The 13,787-nt window shown below is 38.2% G+C and overlaps 1 protein-coding gene across 13 annotated transcripts in view; it reads right to left on the bottom strand.

The window, feature by feature from the left end:
• Positions 1-13,787, bottom strand: part of LOC127430763 (E3 ubiquitin-protein ligase NEDD4-like) — a 107,078-nt gene that overhangs the window by 17,462 nt on the left and 75,829 nt on the right. For 12 of the 13 annotated variants that reach the window (XM_051680800.1, XM_051680798.1, XM_051680799.1 and 9 more), the window contains 3 exons: positions 13,033-13,230; positions 9,053-9,130; positions 104-158 (listed from right to left, as the gene is read on the bottom strand). In XM_051680800.1, the coding sequence (XP_051536760.1) occupies positions 104-158; positions 9,053-9,130; positions 13,033-13,230 (331 nt within the window). The remainder of the gene's footprint in view (positions 1-103; positions 159-9,052; positions 9,131-13,032; positions 13,231-13,787) is intronic. The other variant, XM_051680797.1, reaches the window with a different exon arrangement.

Below are 13,787 nucleotides of genomic sequence, written 5' to 3'. Positions count from 1 at the left end.
AATTTTGACTTTTTAAAGTGTGCCCTTGTTTAGTTTATATATCTTTAAATGTATCTGTTTGTTTTCAACAAACGAAATTAAACTATTTTGTGAATGCTCTTACTGTGGTCGATGTAGAATGTTCTTCCATCCGCATGCACTCGTTCCTCCCACCCAGGCTGTGGAGTTTGAGAAGGAAAACAGAGAGAAAGATATTGTTAAGATCAGACTAGATGTGCATTTAAGCGCCACATATACACCAACACAAAAACAGTAACAGATAACGTGATGGGAGGAATAAACAAAGATATGAAGACTCGGTTCAGTATGGGAGAGGTTCCACCACAGGGTTCCATGCAGAAGAGAACAGGTCTGTCGTTTAGTAATTCACTCACTCTCTCTTTTCACAAACACATTCACACCCAGCCCCTCTTTTCATCTTTTCAGAGGGGAGACCCCAAGACCTGCAAAACCCATGTTCATACTTGTGTCTGACCCACCCCGTAAGGACAAACTAAAGCCATTTAAACACATCCAAAAACAGGTCAACAATTCATGACCCACGACATCAAGGGAAGCGGTTTCACGACCCACACAGAGGATCCGGAGAGGAGACAAGACCTTCGTTCACGACTGAGCCAACATCAACACGGCTGTTGTGCTGAACGGGCATAACTGGCACGGAATGAAGCACAGGATGCACGCTGTGCAGTCGAGGAGTGGAGGATGCAGAGAAGAGGATGGATGGATAGATGGAGAGAGATGGTTAAGATACGTGCAGTGAGAAGTAAAGGGTTAGTTCAGGTAAAATGGGACACTTTTGTCAACGAGACAAACAAAAAGAGAGAAATAGAGCTCAGCTGTAGGGTTCAGAAAGTGAAAATCAAATTGAAAATCTCCATGGTAAATTTGAAAAAATGTATATGTATAAACCTTTCAGACAGACATACAAGTAACTTAAGTTGTTTAAACGATAGTATAAGCCAGGGGTCGGCAACCTATGGCACGCGGAGGGGTAATCACTGGCACGCCAGCAATGCCGAGAGAGGAGAGAGAGGAGTAGACTATTTTATTTATATGAAATTCCGCACCTGCATCCCAGTTTGCATCTTGATGTAATCCTTCCTTAAGATCACGCAGCGTGTTTTCATCAGCTGAATGGGAGGCTAAACAAAAAGGTTAAAATGTCGAGACTGCAGTACCCAACTGCCTCATGCAGCACGTGCAAGCCATTCGCGCTTCACATTCGGTTAATCGCACAAGTTAAACGCGCCCGCGTTGATTTGGTCAGGCTCTGCGGATGACAGCCTACATTCCGTGTTTCACTTGTTTCTTTTTGCTTTCAGAACAACATGTGATGGAATAAGGAAAACACCACTGTTAATCTTTGATATTTCCAACCCAGCATACAGGTACACCTTCCTTAAACCATGATCACACTTAAAATTACATTAAACGATTAAAAGAGAAAACATAAACCCACATCGTGGGGTTCAAAAATCTGAGTCCGTTCAAAATATAAATGAAACCTGGAAATAAATTTGTAGGATTTTGCAGGTGCAATTCACCGAAAAGAGCTAAATAGTTGATCAGCTTGTGATGTGCGAATGTCTCATCACACTTTAATAGTGTTTAGTCTCCCATTCAGCTGATGAAAACACACTGCGTGATCATGACGAAGGATTACATCAAGATGTAGATTGGAATGCAGGTGCGAAAATAGCCTGCTCCTCTCTCTCCTGTCTCACTATTGCTTGCGTACTAGTGATTACCCCTCTGCGTGATTTTGAAAATGTAAGAAATAATTTAAGAAATATTGAAGATTCCACACAATTTTGTGAACAGTAATCAAATCAACAAATTGTGACATTAACTGTGTTAACTCATTTTGTACAAAAGGACAGGTTATTGATTTCTGAACTCTTCCTAAGTTAAAACATTAGTATTGTGTTTTTTATTTTCTTTGCATTATTCGAGGTCTGAAAACACTGCATCTTTTTTGTTATTTTGACCAGTTGTCATTTTCTGCAAATAAATGATCTAAATGGCAATATTTTTATTTGGAATTTGGGAGAAATGTTGTCAGTTGTTTATAGAATAAAACAAAAATGTTCATTTTACTCAAACAAATAGTAAATCCAGAGAAACTGAACATTTGGAGTGGTCTCTTAATTTTAACTTACCACGTGCGCCATTGAGAGCGAGAACCACTTAATCGTGACCACGAGGAGGTTACCCCATGTGACTCTACCCTCCCTAGCAACCGGGACAATTTGGTTGCTTAGGAGACCTGGCTGGAGTGACTCAGCACACCCTGGATTCGAACTCGCGACTCCAGGGGTGGTAGTCAGCGTCAGTAATCGCTGAGCTACCCAGGCCCCCCGAGATATGTTAACTTAAAAATCTTTTAAATGTTAAGAAATGTATTATTATATAATTTCTTATAAATTAACATTAATAAACACTGTAAAGAGGCACTGTACCTTGTTAGCTCACCTTTTTTTTCTCCCCTTTTCTCCCCAATTTGGAATGCCCAATTCCCAATGTGCTCTAAGTCCTCGTGGTGGCGTAGTGACCCGCCTCAATCTGGGTGGCGGAGGACGAATCTCAGTTGCCTCCGCGTCTGAGACTGTCAATCCGCGCATTTTAACACGTGGCTTGTTGAGCGCATTACCGCGGAGAGCGTATGTGGAGGCTCACGCTATTCTCCGGGGCATCCACGCACAACTCACCACGTGCCCCACCGAGAGCGAGAACCACACATTATAGTGACCACGAAGAGGTTACCCCATGTGACTCTACCCTTCCTAGCAACCGGGCCAATTTGGTTGCTTAGGAGACCTGGCTGGAGTCACTCAGCACACCCTGGATTCAAATTCGCGACTCCAGGGGTGGTAGTCAGTGTCTTTACTCGTTGAGCTACCCAGGCCCCCTTTGTTAGTTCACTTTAACTATATATCTAAAAATTAACATAAACCAAGATTAATAAATAATGTAAAAGGGTGTTATTCATTGTTAGTTAATGTTAGCTAATGCATTAAGTAATGTTAACTTATACATCTTTAAACTGTTAAGAATTGTGTTAGTATATGTATTAATTAACATTATCGAAGATTAATAAATGCTGTAAATAAGAGTTGTTTATTGTTAATTCCTGTTAACTAATGCAATAACTAACGTTAACAAATGCAAACTTATTGTAAAGTGTGTATTTATACACACACACACACACACACACACCCTTTACAATAATATATATGTATATACAGTATATACACACGTTATTCATCTTGGAGTTATTGGTCTGATTAAAGGTTTAATTTTTTTAAATGCATATACAGTACATAATGCAGAAAATAAATGGGAAAAATACTTCTGGAACCCAGCACACTAAAAAAAGTGAGAGGTCACTGTTGAGCTCTGCAGAGAACATGGAAATAATGATAAAGACAAATAAAAAAGGAGAACAAGAAGAAAAAAAAAAGAGTGAAAACAATAACGAAATAGAGAGTTAGGAAAACAGAAAGGAAAAGAGACACTGTCATTCATGCCAGTAATGATAAAGAGGGGAGGAGAGGTCAGAGGTCGGACAGGCTGGTGGTGCAGGCAGGTAAACACGCAGGCAGAGAGAGGACCGACCTCCTCTGGAAGATTCTGTCACAAACAGCATCAAGTGCAGAGCACAGCACGTTCCCAACGCCACCGAGAGACCAGAAAGAAATCACGCATGCACACACACACAAACACGCACACACACACACACACACACACACACACCACCAGCTTGTGAGAAAGCACTACTGTTAATGCTGTGTTACAGGGAGTCATTTCATTAGCGTTTAAAATAGAAATCATAAACAAAATGTGGCGCTCTGTACATATTGGCTAGAGGACGAAGGAAAACATGTTTGATACATCATTCGAGTCACTTGTCCCAGAAACACATTTTGAATTGTATGCACTTAAGTAAAAAGTCTCAGCTTTCTATTGGTAAAAGTATTATGCCTCTACTCCAAACTGTTGCTTAGATATAATCATTTAAATGTTGGCGGAGGCTTTCCTTTGTACTTTGGTACATAACTCAGATTGCGTTTCTTGGTCAAATTGATTTTTTTTAGATGTTTGGGGGAGAGAATGAATATTACAAAACAGACTCTAAATTTTGATTGGATGAGCCACATGTGACGTTATTGTGAATTGACAATAAAAGCGCAACTAAAGGGCCATTCAGTGCATGTTTACATAGAAAAACAATATAAAAGAAATTGTGCATATGGACGCAAAAACGTTCAGTGAGAACGGCCCCTAAGATACTCTAAATTGTTGTGTTGCTTGGCAACCTCTTACAGTTTACTGTTAGAATAATGAACTACATTACTTGGTGGTAGATTTGTTTATTCCGATAATTAATAATAAGTAATGCAACTGTTTATTTTATTATATTGCTGTAGCCGTGTTTTATAAAAATAGTAAGTCACCCGACAGTGAGTTTACAAGAGGGGTATTATCAGAACACACCTTACCTGTAGTAAAATCACTGTACCGCACAGCCTCGCATTGGCTTATTGTTTTATTGAAAGTTTTATGTGGTCCAAAAATCCTTAAATCAAAGGAATTAATGTTGAAAGGGTTTTAAAGTTTTAGTGAGGATATGCATTTGTTTGCATACATATTTTTTAATTTTCATGCATGTGCATGACATGTTCAATTTTGCATACACACATGCACAAAAATGGATGTAAATGATTAGATAAGCCCCTGTTCGCTGGTTTGTGCCTGGCACATATTCCCAATGAAAACCTGAGAAAGGAAGGTGTGATTACAAAACACCGGATTCTAAGAGTCTCTGCTAGGTGAAAATATTATTATGCTTTACAAGAGTTTCTTCGAAAACTCATCATCCAAGACTCATATTGCTTCAACTCTCTTTAAAGGACAGATTAATCAAAATATAATAAACACTGCTTACACACACACACACAAACAGTATTTTAATTTAGTATTCATTAGCGAAGAACTCACCAGAGATTCTTTGTTTCAAACTATCAAATTTTTGTACTGCTCTGTAGAAAGCTCCCTTTCACCATATTTAGGGTGCATTTCAGGTAAACAAAGGATAAATGATCTCAGTTAAGCTCTAAGGCTTTGTTTACACTGTATATTTGTTTAGCAAACTGGATCTTTAGGAGTGACTGTTTGCACTGACATTTTGTTATGAGTAATGATATCTGATCCGTTTGTTCAGAGTAGTGCATCTACATTAGTTGCTATGGAAAAATGAGCAAAGAGATCAGATGTAAATCAAAATGAAAGTATATGAATGTGTTTTGACCTGGTTTGTAAAAAATTGTATCTAAATTGTTTTGTTATTAGATTTTGCTGTTCAGACTACAAAACTGACCTGATTTAAGTTAGATAATAAAATGTGAAAAAATCAGATTTTTCTAAGCCTGAGTAATTTTAGTTTTTAGTCTAGCCTAAGTAAGTCTAACTCTGCGGGCAACTTCAAATCAATGACACCTTGAGGATTTGGTTTATCAACAAAGAAATCTGAAAAAAAACACTGCAAAATAATGGTGTCTACATTCCACATCTAGTATCTGTTGTGTCATTAGTTGTAGCTGTTTGCTTTTTTAATTGACAAACGTAATCTTATTTTTTGCACTGCAGATTGAACTTGTTGTGTAATTGTTCTGTGATATGGATGCAAGTTCCATTCAAGCTTAAATTGCTTATGTGTTACTGTGCCAAAATATGAGGACAAATGTCATACAAGGGTACTTAAGGGTTGGGAAACTTGTTCAAAACAGGTTCTATGTTTATATATATATATATAAAAACACACACATACACACACACTCACACTGGGGGCCAAAAGTTTGGAATAATGTACAGATTTTGCTGTTTCGGAAGGAAATTTGTACTTTAATTCACCAAAGTGGCATTCAACTGATCACAAAGTATAGTCAAGACATTACTGATGTAAAAAACAGCACCATCACTATTTGAAAAAAGTCATTTTTGATCAAATCTAGACAGGCCCCATTTCCAGCAGCCATCACTCCAACACCTTATCCTTGAGTAATCATGCTAAATTGCTAATTTGGTACTAGAAAATCACTTGCCATTATATCAAACACTGCTGAAAGCTATTTGGTTCATTAAATGAAGCTTAACATTGTCTTTGTGTTTGTTTTTGAGTTGCCACAGTATGCAATAGACTGGCATGTCTTAAGGTCAATATTAGGTCAAAAATGGCAAAAAAAGAAACAGCTTTCTCTAGAAACTCGTCAGTCAATCAATGTTTTGAGGAATGAAGGCTATACAATGCTTGAAATTGCCAAAAAACTGAAGATTTCATACAAAGGTGTACACTACAGTCTTCAAAGATAAAGGACAACTGGCTCTAACAAGGACAGAAAGAGATGTGGAAGGCCAGATGTACAACTAAACAAGAGGATAAGTATATCAGAGTCTCTAGTTTGAGAAATAGACGCCTCACATGTCCTCAGCTGACAGCTTCATTGAATTCTACCCGCTCAACACCAGTTTCACGTACAACAGTAAAGAGAAGACTCAGGGCTGCAGGCCTTATGGGAAGAATTGCAAAGAAAAAGCCACTTTTGAAACAGAAAAACAAAAAGAAAAGGCTGGAGTGGCCAAAGAAACACAGATATTGGACAACAGATAATTGGAAAAGAGTGTTATGGATCTTAACTCCATTGAGCTTTTCTGGGATCAGCTAGACTGTAAGGTGCGTGAGAAGTGCCCGACAAGACAGCCACATCTATGGCAAGTGCTACAGGAAGCGTGGGGTGAAATGTCACCTGAGTATCTGGATAAACTGACAGCTAGAATGCCAAGGATCTGCAAAGCTGTCATTGCTGCACGTGGTGGATTTTTTGATGAGAACACTTTGAAGTAGTTTAAGAAGTTCTGAATATTTTTATCAATTGTAATTGTAATTTTTCACGTTATTAATGTACTGACTATACATTGTGATCAGTTGAATGCCACTTTGGTGAATAAAAGTGCCAATTCTTTCCATAAGAGCAAAATCTGTACATTATTCCAAACTTTTGGCCGCCAGTGTGTGTGTGTGTGCACGCAAGGAATAATTGAAGATGGACCGTTGAATTATTGAAAAATAATGTACACCCGAGGTGGTAATGCGGTCAAGATGCGCAGCGGAGTTACCACACCTCAAGACATTGTTCAGGGTTTTATCTCAAGACATTTTCTGGTTTTCATCCCTAAAACGCTCCTGAGAGGAACTACTTTCGTTCGCCACGGATTCAGCATCTTGCTTTAATACAGTCCATGCCTTCGTTCGAAAACGTCACTTTAGAACTAGCAATGGAAGATTGAGAGGCTTGCGCTGCTTTACTGGAGCACTTATTGGAGTAATAAGGTAGTGCGTTTTTTTTTGAGGGATCGAAAGAGAGAAACTCAGAAACAGAGAGAGATCGCTTCTGGGATTACCTTTTTTGTTGTAGCTCTCATCAGAAGTAATATCACTTCAAAATTGCCAAGATGTAAGTTTAAGCACTTCTCTGCATCAGCGAGTGTCACCATTTTTGTATATAGCTTCTCCGATGTAAACCTTAACAACTGTTTTCAACCCCACTGAGGTGCATGTGTGCACTGACTTGATGGCTCTGTTTTTCGCTCATGAGTGTGTGCATAGTGCGTATAATGTATGTGTGTCCATGTGTGTGGGAGTAAGTCAGAGGGGGAGGGAGTGGGGGGGGGGCAGGGTGTTTCCCACAGATTTCAGATAATATAGAAACTGTTGAATCGATCAAGTGTATCTAGTTTTGATACAGCTCAAGCCTTCATTGCTAGTTCGAAAACGTCACTTTAGAACTAGCAACAGAGGATGCACTGCTTTTCGGCATTGGAATAACAAGGTAATGTATGTGTGTGTGTGTGTGTGTGTGTGTGTGTGTGTACAGATTTTCCATCACTAAACAACTGTTTACAATCCCAGTGAGTCGCAGGGGTGCACTGACTTTGCTCCCAACAGAGTTTGAATGAAAATGAAAGAGAGGAGGGAAAATACATTGAATCATATCAAGTTATTAAAAGTTATTTTGGATAATAGAAACTGTTGTATTGATCAAGTCGCAGGGGGTGTGGCTCTATTTGTCACGACAAGAGTCTCAATGTGTGTGTGTGTGTGTGTGTGTGTGCATGCGTATGTATGTGTGTGAGCATGTGTAAGTGCGGGGGAGCTGAGGGAGTGCGAGGGCACTTTTCAACCAAAATATAAATAAATGTAGGATATTATAGACGATGTTTGATGGTCTGATTTACTTTAACCAATGTCTTTGTTTATATGGTTATTTTGCTGTGGTAGCATGTACGGTGTGTGTGTGGGTGGGTGAGTGTTTGAGATGAGAGTGAAAGAGAGAGAAAGAGAGATAGCTAAAAGATGCTTTTCAATCGAAATTGAAATACATTTAGGATATAATAGACATTGTTTGTCTTTCTTATCTGATGTACTTAACCAATGTCTTTGTTTTAATTTGGTTATTGTATGTTTTGTATTTGTTGTTATTTTGTTGGTGTAGGGCTCTATGAAATAACTGAAATAATTTGGCGAAGTGATATTGAACCGTTATGCTGTCAAGACCTGGAACTACTTCATAGCCGTGTGTTTACTTGAAAAATAATTGCACACCTTAGAACGTCCGTCAACCAATCAGAATCAAGCATTCAACAGATCCGTTGTATATATACTGTATATATAAAATACAGAACCAGAATAATTTCATTGCATTTTATGCATTTCAGCATTTTTCTGCCTTTGTGAACAGAACACCATGTTAAAATACTCTGACAGTGTTTTCTGCACCGCTATTCATTATCAACACACATAACACACAACATACAGCGTGCAGTCCAATGACTTGCATGAGCCAGTTATTTTAAAATAATCCAATAGACTCGCTCACCGAGTCGTTAGACTAAAATAATCGTTAATGGATTCGCCAAGGAACCGGAGATTCTCATCTCTGGTACTTAACTGGTGAGAGAGTGAAACTGTGGGCTGTACTCGTTTTATACTCACAGGAAGTGGGCCAAGGTCACCGGGGTCTAGAGATGCTTTTGTCCTCATGTAAACGGGATACTTCAACCGTGGATCCTCCTGAGGAGAGAGAAAGAGAGAGAGGGAGTATGAGAGGTTGAACTACACAGTTACACAAGCTCAGATTTTCCTAGAAGGCTTTATCTGTCTTCAACAGTAAACTGCATTCACCGTTTACTGCCAAAATGCATCACGTCACCCAAAATGAAAACAATACTGGAAAGATAGAGTTTTTTTCAAGTCTACATGGAGGGGGATTATACAGTAATTACACATGCAGAACTTTTATAATTAATACACACCAATTTTCTGGACATTTCAAAACTACTGGTGGGATTTAATAAAGACCTACAGTACACTGTAATCAACAATTTACTATCTATTTTACACATTCATGAAATGAATGACTTCATTACAGCTTGCTAAAGAAAATTTAACAGCTTTCATTTTATAGTTGCTCCTTTAAAAGAAGCCCCAAAGCATATGCAATCCATCTGACACAGAAATAGACAAAGGCGACTCTGTGTGAGGCAAAATTAGGGCACTGGACAGCAGCTGCAGTTCCACTGTCGGACACCAGGTGACACACTGATTCAGAGCATACAACACATTTGTCACTCAGGGCCTCCCTCCAGCTTCAGGGCACTCAAGTGTGCAAGAGTGTTGAGTGTGTATCTGGGAAAGTCTGTGTTTCCCAAATACCTTTCACGCATCGTGATGCGGGTTAATAAACAGGTGATGAACATTTCAAACTAAAATTCACATTGGTTTTTAACATGTTAGCGAATAAATACCAGCAACTACTAAATAACACATACACTTTATTTCTGTTTTTATTATTTATTTGGGATACTTACTTTGGGAGGCCCAGGCAAAAGCGTGTTAAGGGAATATTCCAATTTCAATACAAGTTAAGCTTATTCGACAGCATTTGTGGCATAATGTTGATTACCACAAAACATTATTTCAACTCATCCCTCTTTTTCTTTAAAAAAAAATCTACAATTTACAGTAAGGTACTTACAATGGAAGTGAAAGGGGCCAGTCCATAAATGATAAAATACAACAAATTAAAAAAGTATAGCCAAAAGACGTAAACATTATTGGCTCTATTTTCGTGAGTGCACAAAGCGCAGCGCTACACGCTATGACCATGCACAACGTCTTATCCCATTTTCATAAGAGCGCCAATTCTAGGTGCAATTTTCATGCCAGCGCAAAGCGCAAGTGGGTGTGGGAGTGTTTGCGCAAACTGTGGGTGTAATACGTGTAAATTAAGTGGTGCAAAGCACAATTTGCTATTTTCCTGAGAAATAGGTCATTGCCCTAAGACGTTTTAATACCACATCTTATCTCAGCACAGTCCAAATTCAGTTCCTGCATTTGCAGTTTGGAGATTCCACCAGCAGGTGGTAATAAAGTTCATGTCCAAATTCTGAAAATAGTGGAAAACCTAATTACGTCCTTGCCAATCACTGTAGTAGTTTTAAGAAGAAGAAAAAAACAAATGATTGTGTTAAGCTATCTAAAGGTCATGTCTTATTTTTTCAATTATAATTATTATGTTTATACAGTATTTACAACTGTATTTCTGATCTAATTTATACTGGTATTTTTCCACCTGTTGTCGCAGAGTGACTTTAAATCACTGCAAAAAGGGCCGGTGGAAGAAGTTTGGAATTGATATGATTTTTGGACCACTTCATTACTTTGATCATATTTTTGCTTCGTTTGAAGTGTAATTTGAATTTAGAAATACTTTTGTTTTAATTTTTTGGGTGTATCAAACACATTTTTCAAAATCAAAATTGATACAAACATTGTTAATACTAGCCATGATTTGTGTGTCAGAGATGAAAATGATTAGTAATACTTACATTCTCTATAATTTAACAGAGCGTACGTCCAAATTCTCAAGAGAATCACACTTTCCATGCGTATAAAAGGAACATGTCACTGTCATAGAAATATGCCTGGCATTCATCAAGGACGCAGTAAACGTACAAAATAACGCAAGTCCCCATTTCTGTTCTTTTAATTCATTGTGTCCATATACACTACCAACTTGAATGAATGTGCTGTCTTTGTTTATATTGCTGGTGCTTGAGGGAATGGACTATATATAATAGGAAGCAAACGGAGCAATAACCGGAGAAGAACCTCAGAATTAAATTGCACTTGATCCAGCCCATTTGCGCATTGCATACGCAATTTCACAAAACCCACTTGCGCCTAGACTTAGCGTATGCATTTTTTTAATTATTTTTTTTATTTGGAATGTCCAATTCCCAATGTGCTTTTTTTTTTTTTTTAAGTCCTCGTGGTGTAGTGATTTGCCTCAATCCGGGTGGCGGAGGATGAATCCCAGTTGCCTCTGCGTCTGAGACCGTCAACCGACGCATCTTATCACGTGGCTTGTTGAGCGCGTTGCCACGGAGACATAGCGCATGTGGAGGCTTCACGCCATCCACCGCGGCAACCATGTTCAACTCACCATGTGCCCCACCGAGAACGAACCACATCATAGTGACCACGAGGAGTTTACCCTATGTGACTCTACCCTCCCTAGCAACCGGGCCAATTTGGTTGCTTAGGAGACCTGGCTGGAGTCACTCAGCACGTCCTGGGATTCAAACTAGCGAGCTGGTGAGCTCCAGGGGTGGTAGCCAGCATATTTTACCACTGAGCTACCCAGGCCCCCCCTGACTTAGCGTATGTTTAATCGAATATACAAAAACATCACGGTCATGCCTATTGACTATGTGCTTAAGACTTATGGCATAGAACTGTGCTTAATGCTAGCACTCTTAAAATAGGGCTCTAAATGTCTTAATGGCTGTCAAATGATTGAAATTGATAAATTCGATTAATCAAATGAATAAATAATGTGCAGATTAATTGATTGAGTTTCCCAAGAAAGGGCCCCAAATAAAAATAAGTCAATAAATAATGATAAAGTCTTTAGAAATTATGATATTTAAACAATTTTACTGTATGGGCTTTCCTAAGGATGCATCAATGCACACATGTGTCAGACGGACGCTTTTGGAGCATCTGACTTCGGTTGCGTCATGTCATAAACACACAAACTTGGAAAAACATGTTGAGAACCCTGCATTCAGAGTTGTGCTTCATCCAGCTGTATTAATCGCACTGAATTACAGCATTAAATCGACAGCCTTAGTCTTAGCATGACTTTAGTCTGTGTAAAGTTATACTGTATCTAGAAATACAACTTTGCTGTAATGTTTATGGACTGGCCCCATTCAATTCCACTGTAAGCACCTTACTGCAACTGCAATTTATTTTGTATTTTTTTATAAATGAGGGACGAATAAAAAATTTTTTGTGGTAATTAACATAATGTCATAATGCTGATTGAGCTTAATTTGTTTTGAACCCGGAACATTCCTTTAATTTGTTAAACACAAGGCCAGAGAGGCTTATTGATTTTATAAAATGGTGGGAATATGATACAAGACATCAGTGAATTAATAATAATTCCACCAATAATACAGTTAATTGTCGTAACTGTAGGGAGTTTATGGTTGCCAAGTAAAATAGCAACTTGGCAAATTAATAAAGTTTCAACTGATTTTTTATATTTATTATTTTTATTTATTATTCATTATTTTACAACGACTTCGAAGGCCGTCCATCCAGTTTGATTTTAAAGGCCCAATGGTTTCAGAATCAGAAAAAGGCTACTGGTTTTTCCTCAATTACACGGCAGGAAAACACTGCAGCTGCAAGCAGACGATGCAGGTGGATACGAGCTGACCGATGTTAGAAAAAGTCGACCAGACACCCGGGGCTACAGGTCAAACACTCTCTGCTGATAGGTAATAAAGAGCCAACGTGCAATTCGCACTGTAGCAAACAAATGCTTAATGGTGAAATATAAATAGATAATAGAAGTTAATCAAGCAGTGCATAAACTTTAGCCTTGTCAGCAGTCTTACCCAGGTGGTTGTTCTGCTGTTGTGGTCGATGAAGAAAGGCCGGCTGTTGGGCGCTATTCTCATTTCCCAGCCGGGGGGCAGGAAGCTCTGGTTTGCTTTGTGCTGGGATTTGGGTGAGCTATAGGGAGAGGGTTGCGGAGACTGAGGGTTGGAAAATGTGTCCTTCACCGCTCGTCGTATCTGGGCATTATTGGCTCCCTGAAACAGGAAATGTGAACTATTCAATGTAAATGATTTCCCTGTTTATATTCCCCAGAGTCTTTTATTTATACTTAATTTGAATTTCCTGTTATTACGATTTTAAGTGTGGGGTTGTGTCACAAATAAAAATGATTTGGAAAAGTCACATTATGTTTTAATAGTAATAAGGCACAATACATGTTAAAATCCTGCAAAAAAAAAAAAAAAAAAAAAAAAAAAATATATATATATATATATATATATATATATATATATATATATATATATATATAATTAACAAAAAATATTATTACACTCTCAATTTCTTTCATAACAAATGTTTCTAATTTAGCACTTTAATTAGTTTAAAAAGTTCTCAAACCCTGTGTGGCCCTGATAATTTATAAATTCAACAAGAATTATTGCTCCTTTTTCTCTGTGAACTCTCAAGCACGTGTGAAATGTTTACTCAATTTTCTGCAAGACATTTAAGAAAACTTAGCACGTCTCAAGATAAGTCACAATTGCTTATCTAGTGAATGAATTCTAGCTTTTCTTTAATGTAAAAGCAAAAC

The sequence above is a fragment of the Myxocyprinus asiaticus genome, chromosome 40 (assembly GCF_019703515.2).
Source record: "Myxocyprinus asiaticus isolate MX2 ecotype Aquarium Trade chromosome 40, UBuf_Myxa_2, whole genome shotgun sequence".
In the NCBI taxonomy this organism is placed as follows: domain Eukaryota; kingdom Metazoa; phylum Chordata; class Actinopteri; order Cypriniformes; family Catostomidae; genus Myxocyprinus; species Myxocyprinus asiaticus.
This window is presented reverse-complemented; position numbering and strand designations above follow the sequence as displayed.